General features: G+C 48.3%; 1 protein-coding gene across 5 annotated transcripts in view; it reads left to right on the plus strand.

Moving 5' to 3' along the window:
• Positions 1-19,021, plus strand: part of Cracr2a (calcium release activated channel regulator 2A) — a 113,066-nt gene that overhangs the window by 54,665 nt on the left and 39,380 nt on the right. For 4 of the 5 annotated variants that reach the window (XM_050122003.1, XM_050122006.1, XM_050122007.1 and 1 more), the window contains 4 exons: positions 6,943-7,033; positions 10,109-10,204; positions 12,180-12,367; positions 16,402-16,473. In XM_050122003.1, the coding sequence (XP_049977960.1) occupies positions 6,943-7,033; positions 10,109-10,204; positions 12,180-12,367; positions 16,402-16,473 (447 nt within the window). The remainder of the gene's footprint in view (positions 1-6,942; positions 7,034-10,108; positions 10,205-12,179; positions 12,368-16,401; positions 16,474-19,021) is intronic. The other variant, XM_050122005.1, reaches the window with a different exon arrangement.

The raw sequence follows: 19,021 nt of genomic DNA on the forward strand, positions 1-19,021 counted from the left end.
GACTCACTCTCTCAGAGCTGCCACTGCCCTTGCGTCTTATCAGTATGTAGCAGTGATTCCCCCACCTGTCTGTCTTTCCTAGGCTCAGCCAGGAAATCTACCATCTTCCCCGCCAGCAGAACAGGCAGCCCCTCCATGTCTCCTGGTCAGGACTCTACGGTCACAGAGTGACTGCTGGCCAGAGCCCATGAAGAGACTGTGGGATTTCTTTGTTGGTACATGGTCACTTCTTTCTGGTCCATCCTCTCTTGCACCACAGTGACTTTGGACTTTGTGTTCTAAGAGTCTAAACCCCTAGGGTGCAGAGGAGAGCTGAAGTCTAAACCATTCTACCCATAGCAGTATGTTAAGAAGAGCTTCGTCAGTGCTGTAACGACGGAGGTTATGTGAACTCTGAATATTGACTCTTTTTTATATTTATTTATTTATTTATTTATTATGCATACAATACTCTGTCTGTGTGTATGTCTGCAGGCCAGAAGAGGGCACCAGACCTCATTACAGATGGTTGTGAGCCACCATGTGGTTGCTGGGAATTGAACTCAGGACCTTTGGAAGAGCAGGCAATGCTTTTAGCCACTGAGCCAACTATATTGACTCTTTAGCCAAGCCTCTGAGCCTCTGTAGCTCTCACCCACATCTCAGCTGCTTACCCCTCCCACGTGAGTCCTTTTCCAGCCTGCGTAAGCTGATGTGTGGTTTCTTTCCATTCCTACCTCCCATTCCTACTTACCCCTGGCTGATGTCTAAAGCATCTATGGAGGAGTGACTCTCAAAATGGGGGTCCCAGGGACTTCCTTTAACTAGAATTTTATTAGCCGCGTTCTGTCTACGACCTGTTCTAGGTATTTTTGCTGGCAATGTCTTCAACCTCAGCATAACCTCATTAGCTGTCACACCTTCATCCTGACTTTTCAGATGTAGAAACTTGGGGATTACTGGTCTGATGCGACTTGGCTGCGGTCAGAAAACTGGTAAATGGAGAACCAGGGCTCCGAGGTGTTGGTCTAATGAACGGCAATGTGAGCAGCGCTGTCTCAGCAATTGGTTTCTGGCCTGAGCTATCTCAGTGCCTTCCACAGCACTACCTGGCCATCACAGGGGGGTTTAAGACGAAAGATACATGTTAGTGCTCACAGCTGCTGCTGACGCTGGATGGCTGCCTCAACACACACTACTTCCTCTGCCTCACTGAGAACTAACTACTGCCCCCCCCCGCCTCCCCTCCCTCCCCTCGCCCAACCCCCGGCTTTCCTGTCCTCTCCGTCTCTGTCTCATCCTCCTCCTGTAGCTTAAGTAACCATCAGCAGATATCAGAGAACTGGGTAATTAGACATCACTGGGAGTTAGGTGGAGAAGGGAGTATCTTAGGAATGGCCAGGAGAAGGGCTGTTGGCTAGTTATGACTACATATTATGGGTAGCTCAGAGGTATAAATAAAAGAAGGTCTACTTTATAGCAATTTAAAACTCCACCCAGAAAGAGGAGTCAGCACCTAAGAGGCTAAAGTAGGAGGATTGCCTTGAATGTGAGGCCAGCCTGGGCTACAGAGCAAGACGCTGCCTCAAAACAAACAAGCAACACACACACACACACACACACACACACCCCTGAATGCACAGTGCATCACCTCCTGAAGTTCTAAATATATAAACCTTTATGCATTAAGTAACACAGCAGTAATGTATACAGGAAGAAACATTCAGAAAAAAATAAAGAAAATTAAATTGAAAAAGAATAACTCTTCAAAGCTGACAAACAGCTCATATTTGACATATTAGTCAGGCAAAGGCACACCAAAGGCAAGCAGTAAAAGGCAGGAAGGAAGCTTTTCAAATCATCCAGCAACAAGCGAAGAAGTGAGTGTAGAGTCACATCCCTTAAAAAGTGAGTATGTGTTCTTCTCACGGACGTTATAAAAAATTAATAATGTTTTTGGCTACAGACAAAAGGTTAATAGATTCCAGACCATAAACACTTTCCCAGTATACTCTAGATTCTTTAACTGTAACACCATAAGACAAGAAATAAAAAGTTGACATATCTTAAAAAAACATTCTTCTCGGGTTAGGGTATAGCTTGGTAGTAAGGAGTTTTGGGCAAGATTAGGCAGGATACGCAAAGACCTGGCTTTAATCCCCATGGCCGCATGGAGAGAGCTAACAGGGAGGAGGCGAAAGTAATGAATGCATTACATACATACATGACATCATCAAAGAAACAAATTTAATTATTAAAAACAACCCTCAGATAAGCTAAGTCATTAAAACAAGTATCATGGATAATTTAACTCCCTTTCTGAACAGAAGCTAAAAGTGCAATGTCAATAAGACATAGAAGGTCACTGAGTACACTGGATGGCCAAGTGGGATCCATTAACATAATGCCAGTAAACAGGGCAGCTAACAGAATGACACTTGGGGTATTCTCCTGTGTCCCAAACACAGAGGCAGAGGCTGGAGAGCCAGGATTTGACAGCTTTGTCTTTAAGGGGAAAACATCACATCGAGTGTGGAAGTTTTAACTGACAAAAATCCATCAATTGTCATGGGGCTGCCAAGCAAATCTAACGCAGATTTTCTGCTGCATGAATAGATACATGTGTTTTTTTTAAAAACAAGAGAGGCAGTGGTAAGCTCCACTCCGCACACATCACACTCACGCACTGGGCATTTGTTTTGGGGCTCCAGTGATAGAAGGGTATCCAGTCTGTTGAAAGAAACCTGAGTGTGGAAGGCTTACCAAAGAGATTCTGTGTGAAGCAAGGTGGGAGGGAGAGAAAGGTGTGGCCTGAACCAAGGCACCCCCTTGAACTTGAAGCTATTCTCAAGTTTATGGGGGGCTTTTATGTAGAACGGCATGGTCATGGGAACCCAGATTTCCATGACTCAGAATATTCCAAAGAGGACAGAACTGCTCAGAGAGATGGCCAGTCTCCAGTCATAGGAAGTATTCTGACATATTCAGTGTAAATAGCAACATGGGTTATCTTTTAATGGTTTATTATTTTTATTTATGTGTGTGTATAACATGAGGGCTGGGCTTGTAGGGGTTTCTGTCCTGCCCAGTTCCCACAGATGGCAAGTCCCAAAGAAAAATCACACAGAGAGTCTACATTAGATATAAACTGATTGGCCCATTAGCTCAGGCTTTGTATTAACTCTTATAACTTATATTAACCCATTATTCTTATCTATGTTAGCCACATGGCTCAGTACCTCTTTCAGTGGAGCAGGTCACATCCTGATTCTTCGATTATCTGGGAAGGACTGGGAGGAATGGACTTCCTCCTTCCTAGAATTTTCCTGTTCTCATTGTCCTGCCTCTACTTCCTGTCTGGTTGACCCGCCTATACTTCCTGCCTGGCCAATCAGCATTTATTTAAAACATGATTGACAGAAACAGACAATTCTCCCACACCATGTGTGCACGCACATGTACATCACATTCACACAGGTACCCTAGAAGGTAGGAATTGGATCACCTGGAACTGGAGTTACGGACTATTGTGAACCATATGATACTGGTGGTGTGCTCTTAACTGTTAGGCCATCTCTGTAATCTCACGGAAAGAAGTTTAATACCAATAAGAAGTAGTGGGATGAGACAAAGCTTCAGACCCTAGAATTCCTCAATTAGAGTCTAGTATTTCTTCACTATAGTCTGTTAGCATCTGAGTTTGATATCCAAAGTGTAAGGTGGATTGTTAGAGGTTTTCAGTATTAATCTCTTGAGCCCAAGAGGTTTTTATATTATTGTATTATTGTTAATGTAAAGGTGTGGGTATTCACAACTTAACAGAGGCTGTCTGAGCCCCCGGTGGGACCTACATAGGTCAGGACTACTTACAATCCCACGTGGAATGGTCAAATGAAAGTACAGGCATCCTAGGAGTTCCTACAAGGTGTCCATCAGTGAGGGCGGGAAAGATGGGTGGATCCTCTCAGAGAACACTTCAGAGTCTGTGTTTGTGTGTTCTGCAGTGAGAGTGGAAATCCCAGCAACAAAGGCACACACAATCAGCAGACACCGCGGGTCATCTCTTTGACTGCAGAACACGGCATGCCTAGCTGGGCTGCTGCTCCACGCATGCGCAGATCTTTTGCAGGGTGTCTGTCTATCAAAGCGCTGTGGAGCTCCCACAGATACACACACTCCAGCTCTGCAGCTCCCGCTACACCCAGCCAGAGCCTCTGATGGACTCTACTGATGGGAGCTTTTAGCCACTAAACCTTTTCTTCACCTCCCAGTGCTTCTGAGCTCTTCCAAACCCCGCCCTTTCATCCATGAACACAAACACTCCCTCCTCTGTTTGTCCCATGGTTCCTAATCCTAATTACAAATATAAGTAATCCCATATGTTTATTAGGCCATTGTGGTCCTGGATGCTTTTCGCATTCACTTTCTCCTTGGTCCATCCTGACAATGCTGGAAAGAATGTTTAGGACAGGAGCTTCTTGAACACCACAGCACTTGTTCAAGGTCACACCGAGGAGAGAAGCCTGTTCTGCAATAAGGGGCCTCTGACCCTTGAACAAGCTTAATAATAGCCTATTAAAAATAGTGCCCAGTGTTCCCATCCCCTTTCTGACCCAGGAAGATCATACTGTTATTTAGGTCTGCAGAAGTCTCCAGGAGACTGAAGTCCACAGAGTAGTCCAAATGGATTCAGCATCACTGGTCCCCCTTGAGGTCCCAGGGCTTCTTGGCAGTAGAGCAAGAAGAGCTAGCATCGGGTACTATGCAAAGAAGGGCTAGCATCAGGTACTATGCAAAGGAGGGCTAGCATCAGGTACTAGTTAGAGACTGTCTGCTTTCACTTCATTTATCTTATAATGGTTGTAAAATAAGTTAATTCACGACAAGCAAACTGTCAAGTGAACATGGAAAAACATCAAGAATATTAATTTAATCAAGCAAAACTTTGAGCAAAATTAATATAACGCATTTAATGGTATCATAGAATTAATGCCCGGCATGGCTGTTAGGCATAGATGGTAAACAGCTTATACCCACGGCTCTAGTCAGAATTGCTTTAGCAGAGCCAAACCAATTTTGAAGTTGCTCTCGCCTCACTTTGTTGGTTCTCTGGTATTTATATAGTTACATTTTGCTGCCTGAAGTTTTTTTGATGCTATTTGCCAGCTAGTGCCTGGACTGTTTCAAGAGGGTAAAGATAATTCAGGCAGGGCTGGAGAAAAGAATGTGTTTCTTTTGAACTGTGTCTATTCCTGACCTTGAGGTGTCCCTGTTTCACAATATAGTCCTTTTTGTCTTACTTTCCCACCGTGGTTTTCTTTCTGTTGTGACGGGTTAGCTGAGAGAACAAGTAACAAGCTCTTATACCTGTCATTTCCAAGAAGAAATGCCTTACTCTGCCCAGAGGAAACGTGACATTCCCAGATGCTGAGCAGATTCATAGACAGCCCTGGACTGTGAAACGTGGAGGGACTGGCGTCTTCTGCCAAACGTGCCCTGAAACCACTGTGCAGTCGCTTCAAGTTTCTGGCTCTCAGGGGAGAGCTGTGAACTGGAATTCAGAGTCTGAGATGATGACCCTGCCATCATTCCAGTTCTCTGGTCTGGATCCAATGTGTGGTTTCTGAGGAGCAGGAATGACCCGGCTCGAAATGGCTCGTCCTCTCTGCTTAGTATGTCCGTGTGGTGAAGCTCTCTCCCCCGGAAGAGGAAAGGGCAGCGATTGGGCCATGGCAAAGCCTGGGGCAGTAGAGAAAGCCTGGCACTAGATCAGAGTCCCAAGTGGATGTGGAATGTGAGGGTAAACTGATGGAGGAGGGCTCAGAGAATAATTGTGGTCCCAACCTTTAAATTTTCTTCAGATGTCTCCTTAGTATTTTCCTAGAACTGGCAATGAGGGCTGTTTCCTCCATTAATAATATATACCCACCCATGGAGGTCAAAGTGGGCTTGCCATCCTAGAGTTTAGAGTGGCAAGTGATGATTTGTGTGTGTGCATGTGTGAGCATTATATATTCAAAATGGTTCTTGAACACAAAGCGGGAGTTCCTTTTACAAGAGAGGGAAAGTCTGGGAAGTGGGAGCCAGAGAGAGAGAGAAAGTCTCAGTGTATGGCCAGAGAAAAACTATGAAAATATGGTTACCATGGGCTGGAGGGTAGCTCTGTTGGTGATTTGCTTGCCTTGAGAACATTAGGACCTGCGTTCCATCCCCCGAAACTGCATTTAAAGATAAAAAAGCAGGGCAGAGGGACATGCTCTTATCCCGCTACCCATGTCCCGTGGGCTCTCAGAATGGGGAGAGGATGCTCAGAGGCAGAGCAGGAAAAGGTCACCTCATGGTCATCACCAAGCATTAATCAGAGCCACCTGTCTCCTACTGTGTATCTGTGGCCCTGCGCCTGTGATGGCAGGAGGCCCTGTCCTTTGCAGCAGGCTACTGTCAAGGTGAAATCTTTGTGAGCGGCATGGACTTAAGCTCATAATTGCACGAGGGTCCTCTGTTGGTACAGTGCCAGGGCTGATGTAGAGAAGCAGAGAATGCATCCACTGAGCAGCAAGGAATCCCTGTAGGGTGTGATTTCAGACTGTCTAGCTGCAGAGGCATCAGGGGGAGTAGGGATGGGGAGTGCAGGAGGCCAGGCTCAGTGCTGGAGTGAAGCAGAGTCCAGAAAGGGATCTGGGACAGCTTCCCTGTGGAGCGCATGGGTGGTCTGCAGTGGTCTGGAAGACAGGAGAGGGCTCATGATGTCTTCTAGCATCTGCAGTTGGTGTGGCTGGTCTCTGTACACTCAGCCTTGTCTGATTAGTTAGCCTTGAAGGAATGATCCTGAAGCCTGGGCTGGCCTGACATAGGCCGTTCTTCAGCCATCCACAGCTCCAGGAACTCATCTCCAGGAACCATGACTGTAGGGTAGGTGGATCTTGGGAAGGACCCAGTCAGCTTCTCTTCTGTCACCTCTAGGAAAATCGCAGCTTATGATGAAGAAATCCAGCATCTCTATGAGGAGATGGAGCAGCAGATCAAAAGCGAACGGGAGCAGTTCCTCCTAAAAGTGAGTGTTGCCCTCCTGGGTCTGGTACTTGGGCATGGCTGCTTAGCCTGTAGACTCTGAACACCTTTCCCCACTAAGATCCCAGCACACTACCATGACTGTCTTCTTCCGCCTTGATGTTCAAGCCACTTATCACCTTCAAGCAAAAATGTATAGTGGACTTGTTTGTCTTCGTCTCACGGTGTCTGTTTCCTCCTACTAATGTGTGGGTTCATCTGTTTGCTAACCTAGCCTCAGTTTTTAGAGCATTCCTGGACTGTAGGAGATGCCCCATATTTGCTCAACCAGTACGTGAGCGAGCAGGTGACGCATGGAGGTGTGGGCAGATGAGCTGACAGTAAAGAAGGAGAGAACAGAGGGAGGGACTGGGGATGAGAAAGGATGGATGGATAGGTGGATGGATGGGTGGATGGATGGGTGGGTGGGTGGATGGATGGATGGATGGATGGATGGATGGGTGGATGGGTGGATTCATGGATGGATGGATGGATGGATGGATAGATGGACGGACAGACGGTTGAAGGAAGATAAGTGGATGAATTGTTGGTGTGTGGACAGGAGAGAGGGAGAAGAAAGAGAGAGCAAGAAGGAAATAGGAAAGGAGGGGCAAGGAAGAAGTAAATGTGTAAATGGAGGGATTGCAGACCATACTTTTGCAAACAAAGCAACCTGGACATTGGGTGTCACTCAGTTGAGCCCTGCACCTATATAGCAGGACCATCAAAACATACCTGCTCATTTTATTCTCTAAGCAGCAGCCCCGAAGAAAACAGTCATTAGAGACCAGGTTGCCCATCATTTCTTTTTAGACAGCTATAAAATACAGTCACCAAGAAGAAACAAGGTTACCATCCTCAGCTCCGGGAGAGATAATGTGGAGATTGCACCCCCTGTTCCTACTGTACCCTGATCCTGGTACGTCCCTGATCCTGGTACACCCAGTGTACCCTGGTTCTGTTGCAGCCATGCTCCTGCCATACCCCTGCTCCTAGGGCACCCTGGTTCCTAGGGCACTCCCTTTTCCTGCTGTACCCTGTTCCTAATACACCCCTGTTCTCCATATGCTCCTATTCCCAGAGCATCCTACTCCTAGAGCACCCATGTTCCTGGGGTACCCCTGCTCCCAATGTACCCCTGTTCTGGTGCACCCCCCATTCCTGGTGAACTCCTATTCCTAATGCATCCCTGTTACTAGACCTTTCTAGCCCTTGCTGTCATATTTGGAGGTGAGGACAGACAAGGTGAGGGCCCTTTCCTCTACCATGTCCAAGCTAAGCAAGATCAGTTTTGGTGTGTCCTATTTGAAAAACAAAGACAAAAACCGAGGAAACTCTATTCTCTGTCCTCCGTGAGTTCTCAGCGAAAGGCTGCTGGTTTTGGACAGCAGCCTCTGCTGCCTCTCAGCGCTAAGCCCAGTCTATTGTCTCGCGCTTTTCACTTGATCCAGATTTCAATTTTCCGCTGCTTTGGATTATCCACACCGCTGCTCCACTTGTAATCACAGATGCCATTCACACGGCAGGGAAATCAGAATGCCTTCCAGAAATATCTGGCCGGAGCCCATGGAGGCTTGCCAGTATTCCCAGACCACTCCTATTGTCCTTGGGTGTTTTAAACCCTTCGGACCAGAGTTTGGATGCTGGTCATACCCTTATCAGTACATTTGACCATCAGAAAACTACCCACCCATTTGCATCCTCCAACTCCAGACTGGGAGATACCTCTCAATGGTGTCCCAATAGGGTCAATAGCATACTCCCTGGGCCCTGTGGAAATGGGTGCATCAGCTTGGGGTTTAGAAGCCGCTCTCTGTTCCAGCTGATTTCGTGAGTTGCTTGCTCTGTGAAAAGTGGCTGAGTGAACTAAGTTGATCCCTCATAGCTGATTTTCTTTAAAGAAAGGTGAGGGAAAGAAAGGTGAGGGCAGAAACTGAGTGGGCACCATGCAGACTGTTACACGTGGTTCAGACGAGGATGGGCACAGGTCTTCCTGTATCTTCTCTGTTCATTGATCTGTTTGGATGTGAGCAGAGGAGCTAGCAGCATTGCCAGAAGAGGCCCAAGCCCTTGAACAAAGGTGACCAAGGGCTTGTGAGGTAGGAAGAACCATTTCCTGCCAGACATGGTAGCCAGGACCCCTGTAATCACCCAACATAGCACCTCATAGCTGGCTCCTCTGCCATGGGCTATCCTGGTGCCTTCAGTAGCTCCTGATGTGTTTTGGTTTTTCAGTTTATTCGATAGCTTGTCCCTACCTTGCCATAGACGGGGTATTGCAGGAAGCAAAGGGCTGCTGGCATCTCTTCTGTTGAAATCCAGAAAAATGAAGCAAGTTAGAAGAAAAGTGCAGGGACTCAACCCCAAGTTTCCCAACTCAGAGCCTCGAAGCCTTCTGCCTGATCTGGCTCTGCCGGGGATGGCCTGCCTCTGAAACCCCTTATTATCCGTGACACTTCAGCCAGACAACATCACATCTGTACCCTTCAAACTTATTCTGTTTGTGTGGAGAAGCCCAGTCTAGGGCGGGATGGTAAGAGGATGTGGAATGCAGGATAGAGACATCGTGAGGAACACGGCCCAGGAACCCTGAGTCTTGGTGGATGAGCAGTGAGCACTCAGATCCTCCAGGAGACGGGAGTAATGCGTTGTGCATAGAGCTAGTGTGGTATAAGGGACCAGCGACAGTGTCCATTGTGAACTAGCATCTCCAAGGTGGAGGCCGCCTTAGACATTTATGGATGGGAGGTTGGCCAAGGAGTCAGACTCAGGCTCCTCCTCTCCTGTCCTGCTCCACCAATGACTGTCCTTAGGTCATTGCTTGGGTGCAAAAGCTTGGTAAGGTGCTGCCACTGGATAGGCCACACTCAACATTTTCTGGCCTATCTCTAAGCACCAACTTGGTCTCATGGGTTGTCAGTGGTGGGGTAAGTGGGCCTCGGGTTTCAGGAGAAGGGCCTCAGAGTGCAAAGGTGGCCCAGCTGTCCCAGCTGATGAGAGTGTTCACATGCATGCGTCCAAGGCTGAAAGCCAGGTGTGCCGGGTGTAGGACCCACTGTCTTATCTGTTGGCTTGGCAGGACACAGAGAGGTTTCAAGCCCGCAGTCGGGAGCTGGAAAAGAAGCTGAGCGCCAAGGAGCAGGAGCTGGAGCGTCTCATCCAGAAGCAGAGCAGGGTAAGTTACTGCGCAGACTCCGTGGCCCTTCAGCGCGTCCAACTCACCTTCGCTTCTGCCCCACCGCCTCTCATGGGTTTTTAAACTTACCCCAGAAGACTTGTGTGTCTGTATGTGTCTTTCTTTAAAGTCTCCATATGGTGGATATATCCACATATGCGTGCAATCCTACCACTGGGTAGACTGAGGCAGAAGGATTGTGAGTTCCAGGACAGCCTTGTGGACAGAGTTCAAAATACAGCCTGGGCTTTGTAGTGAGGCCCTGTTTCAAAATGCTAAAAGTACTTTAAGCATTTTAAAATTTAAATTTAAAACAAAGTCACAGATGAACTTAGATAATGCCACAGTTGTGTGTTTAACCTAGAAAAGTCCCCACGAGTCCCCAACCCTCGTGGATCTGAGGACAGTTTCACATAAATATACACAAGGTAATTAAGGATGCTCCACCTTGAAGCTGGATTAGGTAACCTGCAGAAGAAAGGAGGGATCCAAGGGAGTACAGAGAGACTTGTGAGACCCTGATACTTCAGGGCAAGTGCAGGCTTAGTTGTCCTCTTCGGCAAAGTTGTGTACAACCCCAGCTGGTAAAGTCTCTTCAAAAACTGCCCACGTGCCTGGACAGGGTCCATGGCCTGCTTCCTCTGGAACACAGCCAGATGGAAACATCGGCCACTCCCTTCTCAATGCCTGAGCAGAGAAACAGACTGTGTGGCACACTCTGCAAGGTGGCAGCTATGCCTGGAACTAAGGACACCAGGCTCATGGTACCAGGCTGCCAGGCCAAGTGTCTTGCTCAGCAGCCTCCTCGGGAAAAGCAAGAACTTGTGGAGGGAACGGAGGCCATGGTAGTAGCACTGATTTCTAGTCTCTGTTTGCCTGGTCCTGGGAGAAACCCAGCCCTGACTAGACCGGGACACATGGTTTTCCTAGGAACCGAGACTATTTTTAGCAACAGGCAACCATAAGCTTGAAGATCCCTCTACTGAGGCTGGGGCTGCTGCCCCTGCTGCTCGCTAAGCTTTAGGTCTAAGCCTCTTTCCTCTTTGTAGCAAGAGGCTACAAACCCTGGGACCTGCCTGCTGCCTTTCCATCTCCGTCCACCAGTCGCACCTTGCCTCGCTCCTCCTTTGCCTCCTCTCTGTTATGCATTAAATTCATAGCAATTACATTTATCCCTCAAATGAATGATTGCCACTCCATTTAATTAGCGCACGCCTGCTGACAGCACAGGAGTCTCACGAGAGGCTTACGGCATTCCTCGTTGCTGCTCTTCTCCCCTCACCGGCCACATTCAGCAAACTAAATTTATTACGATCTATTTGCCTTGGTGTGTTGCTTCGTCCGGAGAGGGTTGGAAGCCCCCACAAAACCTTTTCAGCAGCAGAGAAGAGCTGAAGTTATCAAAATGGACATTTTAAAGCTGCTTTAGGCATGCAAGGAAAGGCATGGGGGTCTGTTTGACCTGGTTTGGTTGCGGCTTCAGAATCCCCAAGGTCCGTGGCACTCAGGCAAGTCTGTCTCTTAGATGAAGAGAACTGGGATCCTGAAGTGGAGAGGAGAAAGGATATGGGCAAATTTCCTACTACCTGTGTTCACCACAGGGAAGGTGGCTTTCTGATGAACAGTCACTTAACTGTTCTCTCTTCCCATCGGGGACCAAGGCAAAGATGCTGGCTTAGAGGGCAAAAGGGATTTAGATGAGGTCTCCTGCCCATGGTGCCTTCAGGAAGGAAGACGCAGGTCATCTGTGGAATTTTCACTGCTAGCAATCCTATAGAACGAGGCCAGCCTAGGCCTATCTAGTAGTTGAGACCGGAAAGACAGAGTGTGCTGTGAAGGCTGCTCCTGCCTGCGGAGTTGTCTCCGTGGGAGTGATGGGGCAGAAGAGTGCTAACTTGGGTTTGAGGGCAGTATGGAGCCGAGCCAGCAATAACTCTGGCCCTGGTCATCCTTCCTCTCTGTCCCCTCTTTGTAGCTGGAAGGCCAGTGCACAGCTCTCCACAATGACAAACATGAAACCAAGGCTGAGAACACCAAGCTGAGACTCACTAACCAGGAGCTGGCCCGCGAGTTGGAGCGCACCTCGCGAGAACTCCAGGAGGCGCAGCAGCAGCTGGAGAGCCTGCAGAGAGAGGCCTGTGAGCTGCAGCAGGAGAAAGAGATGTGAGGCCAGCCCCTCCCCCCCCCACTCCTACTCCCCTACCCCGCACTGCCAACTGCTCGGTCCTGGGCTGGGGACCAGTATCTTTCTTTCCAAAAACCTGTTCCCTGGCCTGTGTGTGAAGGGGAGACTTAGGATTCTTATTCCTTGAAGTTCCATCTTCTCCCTTCTCTTCTCTCCTTCCTTTCTTCAACAGAGTCTCACTACAGAGCACAGATTGGCCTTGACCTTACCTTGCTCCTGCCTCAGTGCTCCTTTCAGTACGTTCCTAGGCACGTCAAGGTGACAGGCAGGGTTTGTCTTCAAGGCCCTGGTCTCCAGAAAGGTGTTATCAGATAGAAAGAGCGGCTATTCTACCCGCACATAAGGAGGCAGCCTGAGCAAAGACTGAAAGAGCAGAGGGCCTTAGATGCCCATGGCAGGCTAGAGACCAGGAGCCTCAGGTGAATGGGAGTGGGGAGGCCTCTGAGGTCAGCTGACAATGCGAATCATGTAGTATGTGAATAGGTATGTGAATCATGACTGGAACCATGACTCAATCCCTAGCCACTTTTTTTTTCTCGCAGTATTTCTCTGGGAAGACTGGGAATCCCACAGCTCTCCAAGTTTGGCTTCCTGTTCACTGTCCTTAGCACCCCGCCATTGTGAAGCTAGACAGAGGCAGAGCCATGCCTGAGAGCAAATCGAGGGGCTCTTCATCCACAGCTGGAGGGGCTGATGCCAAAGCAGCCCTTCACCTTTGGGGATATCAGATTTTTGAAAGCAAAGGACTCTGAGACCAGGCAAAGGGACTCTCTTATCTATTTGGCCACTTGTTTATCTACATACTCGTTGATACCCTCCCCTGACAAGTGGCCATGGCAAATTATTCCATGCCAGGTACCTTGGGCCTTCGACGTGTCTCACCAAGGTCAAGAATTGGACTTCCTCTCTTTCGATCACACCGTGTCCTTACAGGGCTGGTGGACTGTCAGTCTGACTGAAGGGGCAAGCAAGGTGAAGCCCCAGATGTTAACTGTGACACATGCCCTTCTCACACTCCAGAGGATAATAAGCCTTCTGGACACACCCATTCCCAGCTAAGAGCAGCACCCACCTTGCTCGCACACTCCTCACTTCTTCACCCATCGACACATCCATCCTGCCAGGAATCACTGTGTGCTTGAAAGGCATCAAGGGTTCTGACTTCAGGGCATGGAATGATAGGCTGACCAGCATTAAGGCTCTGCACATCCTAAGTGCCTTTGTTCACAATGAAAGCCCTCACTTTATCTGAGTGCCAGCAAGATTCTGGGACGTGAAGTACATCCAAAATGCCCCCACGGTTCTGCTTCTGTGTAGAGTCAGAGCCATTTGTGATGGACTGTCTGAATGAGAGGGACAAAATGTGTGTGGCCTGGGAATGTCATCCTAGTATCTCAAATTGTAAGATAAAAAAAAATGACTCCCAAGAAGCTGTCTTAGAATGAAACCCAGCCCCCATGTCAGGGCTTTGGATTGCTAGTCAGGGGCACCATGCATTCCATCAAACAGGCCGAGTCAGTTCTTCCTGTCTGAGAGCAGGGTGCCAAGGCATAGGGACCTAATTATGACAGAATTAGGGATTCAGGCACTTCAGATCAGACCGAGCTCTCAAAGCTGTGAACATCTGAAGGCAGAAACATTAAGACAGCGAAGGGAGACAAACACTTGTGCGGAGCGAGCATCCCAGCCCAGCACAGGGAGTTGGAAGCCTTCACACATCTCTTCTTCATTAAAGAGGCCGGAGATGCCATCTCTGAAAAGATGGGGTCAAGGGCACGAGGAGGAACGAGAATCAGGAAGCACCATGTTCAGGAGCCAGGAGTACGGTATGGATGCGGTGGACCCAGGAGAGCCTTCCCGCCCAGAGAAGCCGGGGAGAGAGTGCAAGAGCTTGGACTGACTTTCTGAAGAACAGAGACTCAGACCACCACTAGTGACAGCTCCATAAAGCTCCCAGTCCGAAAGATCACAGGCTCAGACAAGCCACACAGTCAGCTAAGATTAAGACAGGGTCTAAACTTCCTTCTCCGGGTGCTCCTGGGTGTCTTGTGGTGCCGTATTGCTTCAGAACTGCTGGGAGGGGAGAAGGAGGAGACAGGGTGTAAGCAGACTCGACCATTTATCAGCAAGCATTGCAAATGGACAAAATTAATTTTCCCTTGCTCTGAAAACATTGAAGGTAGGAAAACTAGATTTGGGGATGAGATAGAGGGGAAAAAAACCTCTCAAGCAGTGAGATAACACAAAAATGAAGGCCAGCCGAAAAATTGTACCTCTGAGCTGATTTTTAATTAACTTTTATCTTGAAGATACAGTTTAAGACAAGATACAAAAGAATGACTCCCCAAGAGAAGCTTGTCTCCTTCCATGACCCCTTTCTCCTGTGGATCCTGGAGTCTGTTATGCATGTGCAAATACAATCTCATACACACGCGCACACACACAAGCACACAATACACATAAATGCATATGTACATGCACACACTCAGGCACACACTTATACACATGTACATGCATACATGCATGCATACACATAAGCGCACATGTACAAACACACACACTCACATACTCATACACACACACAAACGCTTTCCTTTGGAGACTGGCAGCCATCCAGACATACAGGTCTGTTTTGCCTTTTCCACTTAACAACATATTTTGTAGAATGTTTCATGGCTCCTTTCTTTCCTAAAAACAAAACCAACATCAGCTCTCTGTGAGAAATTACCAACTTCCCATCAAGGACTGTAACAAAAGGCAGCTGGTCCTCTCTGTCCCAGTCTGTTATCACGCAGGGAGAGGTGACCTCTAGCTCGGAGGGATTAAAAGATTAGTCAATCAAATATCTGAGAGCCACTGTTTAATGATGCCCCTTGGTTAACACACAAAACTGTATAGCTGGATATAGCTATATGTGTGCATTTATGTGTATACCAATCGCCATAGATACGTGTTCACTTGACAGACAGATGAGCATGTATTTGCATAGGCATGTTCTCTCTCTCTCTCTCTCTCTCTCTCTCTCTCTCTCTCTCTCTCTCTGTGTGTGTGTGTGTGTGTGTGTGTGTGTGTGTGTGTGTCTGCTGGTGCTGTACACAGAGGCAAAGAAGACCTAAATAGCATGAGACTTGTCAACTGCTTTCTCAGTCAAACACTGACGCCACAGACCTCAGCTCTGCAGTGAGTTCCTGCCCTCAGCAGGGGACAACTTCTCCTCTGTCCCTGCTAGGCAGGGGTAGGAACTGGGGAGGAGTGCCTGAGCTGGGCATAGGCCTCTTCAGCAGCTGGGACCCAGACAGGAGCAGGCAGGGATGTATGTGTTGTGCTAACCAGAGCAGAGTCCCAGACAGGGGCTCAGGGACCCGGTTTGTATAATGGGAAATAGACTGTTTTCCCTTAAGTTGAAATTAAATATAATTGGTAATAAAATGCGAGGAATTCACATCTCTGCAGGAGCCGGCAGACTGGTGTTGCTCAATTAGGATTGTCTGAGGTGAACTTAGAATTTGAGTCAGTCTGTTATGGTTGTCAAGTGACTTTGTAATTGTTCTGTAAAGAAGAAGAAAGGAAAGATGCAGATGACGCTTAGGGCGGAAGTTATCAGGCACTTGGTGGGAGGGTCCCCAGGCAGACATTCGAGAGGTAGCAGAGGGGTGACTGTCTTTACAGCCCAGTGAGGTACAGTCAGATGGGAAGTGACAAGTTTATCAGGCTGCTGGGTGCTTTCTGCCAGAGAACCACACCGCTGTGGAAACAGGAACCCCAGGGCCTTGGTGGTGAGGTGGCAGAGATACTTGGATACTGTGTGGAGGTTCAGAGCCCAGGAGCAAGATGAGGCACAGCTGCCCACTTACATCATTCCTTTCCCTCCCTCCCCTTCTCCCTTCCTTCCCTCCCTCACCTCTTTCGTTTCCTCTCTGAAATGCTGCTGTTTGCTTGTACAATAGTAGCTGATCCCCCTCCTCCCTTCCCCACGGCCTCCACTCATTTGGCGGTGTCTCCTCCTCCTCAGGGAAGTGTACCGAGTGACAGAGAGTCTGCAGCGGGAGAAGTCAGGCCTCCTGAAGCAGCTGGATTTCCTAAGGTGGGTCTGTCAGGGGCCTGTACTCTGGAACAACACTGACACGAAATGGAGTAGTATTTTCTCATGGGGACCACCAGCCCAAAAATAATGACACAGAGACTTACTGTTAGTTATAAAAGCTCAGCCTTAGCTTTGGCTTGTTTTGAACTAGTTCTTAGAACTTAAATTAACCCATATTTTTAAATCTACATTCTTCCACAAGGCCCATTACGCCATCTCTGTACTGCCCATTCTGCTTCCTCCACGTCTGCCTACTGACCCCTCTTTTTTCTTCCCAGAGTTCTCTCTCTTCGATCAAAAGTCCCACATATGTGCTCCTGCCTAGCCATTGGTCTTTCGACTTTTTATCACACCGATCACAGCAATACATTTTCACACAGTGTACGAATATCCCACAACAACCAAGAGTGCCCACCGTTTTCCCAGTCACCAGCGTATGTGTTGGATAGCTGAGTGCTGCCTACTGGGGATATGTCCTTGTCTCCTTGCATGCCCACCTTCCTCTATGGTCCATTCCTCTTTGTGTCAGCCTCTGCCTCATCTTTGGTGTCCTTATGGGGGCAGTGCATGATCCTTGGTTGAATAGGAATAGGTATGGATGTGCAGTTACTCTATGGCAAGTATACAGTCTCACCTCCAACAGAAGCAGGACGTGGTGAATTCTGGAACCAACCAAGAGCATCTTGGTGTTAGAGAAATGAAATCCATGCCTGGTTGACTCTTCCCTCAGCCCTGGAATGAGTAAATGAATCACACTTAGGGCCAAGAAAGGAGTTTCCCCAGCTTGGTATGGAAGGTAAGCCTGGACAATGGCAAAGTGAGCTGCTCATGCTTGAAGAAGGCTCATGTTGGCTAAGTGGTGAGCTGGCGACCTGAATGAGCGTTTAGAAGGCCTTTAAGCGCAACCTTTCCTGGCTGTCATTGAAAACAATAAGACACTGCGAGTGTTCCCTTTAAGAAGGATGGCATTGCAGGTCCCTTATCTCGGTTGTTATTCCTTGGGGCTGCCTGAAATCTGATCCTGCAGGGCACAGTGCACTTAGCAAAGTGCTAGGCTCGCAGTCACAGCCAGCAGATCTCTGCATTATGATCACTAGTGCCTGACTGCTCCTGAGCCTGCTCGTCCCCTCCAGAAGTGAGGACTGGTTTGCGGCCGCCAGCACAAAAAGGTGCATCACCGGAAGAGCCTTGCAGTTATTTGTGTCTAGTTCGCCTCACAAACAGCCCACATCCTGGGTGTGTTCACTCACCCACTCTGAACTTCCGCTAAACCTTCAGGAACGCTCCACTTTCTACCCTCCCACTTGGTCTCCTGCTTCAGAAATAGCCTGGAGGAGTTCACTGAGCTTGCTCCCCATTGCCAGCACCCATGTCTCTGACTCTGTAGATGTGCTGTGGGCTCCCAGTGCTCCTAGCTAAGGCTATCCCCATGTCATCCTTGTTCCCAACTAGAGTTCTCAAATGGATCCATCCTCTCCTGGTCTGTTGGCTTTCACACTGACTTCCCATCTTTCAGTGCTCAATGATCCAGGCTGGCTTTCTCCCCAATAGTTCCACCCAAACTGTCCTTGCCCACATCACCAATGACTTCGACTTTTTCAAAAATATCAGTCCATTCTCAGGACTGAACCTTTGTCTCTGACAGTCTGTTCTCAGCAGAATTTTGGAGGGGAGCAATCATCTCGGTGCTGTAATCAAACCATGACCTCCCCTGTCAGATATCCCACCCAACCCCACCAAAAAGCCATGATTTCCTGCCTTGTTTAGAGTGACAATCAAAGCCTTTCCTGTGGCCCCGAAGGCTGTGATTTGTCAAGTCTCCATCCACCCACTGTTCTCCAACCTCATCTCTATGAGCTCCCTGTGTCCCTCCCTCCTATTTCTCCCACACATGAATTTATCACAATCGAGCCTTTGCCCTGTTCAACCCTCTGCCCAAATACTCTTTCCCCAGATACCCACCCAGCTCTTCTCCCCTCCCTAGGGTTTGTCAGATGCTGCCTCATCAGCCAGGGCTTCCTGTAGTAATAGGAGTGGCGGGGCTGCGTCCCCAGCACCCCGGCCACCTGGCTAGCTTATGCCCGAAATAACAACACACAAACTGTATTCATTTAAACACTGCTTGCCCATTATATCTAGCCTCTTCTCGGCTAACTCTAGCACCTGGACTAGCCCATTTCTAATAATGTGTGTAAGCACCCCAAGGTGTGCTTACCGGGAAGATTCTAGCCTACGTCCATCCTGGGTCGGAGCTTCATTGCGTGTGGCCCTGAGAGCAGAACTATCGAGAGAGTGGAGCATGGTGTCTCTGCTCCAGAGAGCAGAGCTGTCGAGTCTGAGCTCACTTCCTCTTCCTCCCAGCATCCTGTTCTGTTTACTCCTCCCACCTATGTTTTAACCTATCAGGGCAAGCGGTTTCTTTATTTAATTAACCAATGACCTTCCTCCATCATTTCCCCTTTTTCTGTTTAAACAAAAAAGGAAGGCTTTAACTTTAACATAGCAAAATTACATATTACAAAACAGTTATCAAGTAAAAATTACAATA

This window comes from Alexandromys fortis, unplaced genomic scaffold, assembly GCF_014885135.2.
Source record: "Alexandromys fortis isolate MF-2015 unplaced genomic scaffold, M_Fortis_MF-2015_v1.1 scaffold_208, whole genome shotgun sequence".
Classification (NCBI taxonomy): Eukaryota; Metazoa; Chordata; class Mammalia; order Rodentia; family Cricetidae; genus Alexandromys; species Alexandromys fortis.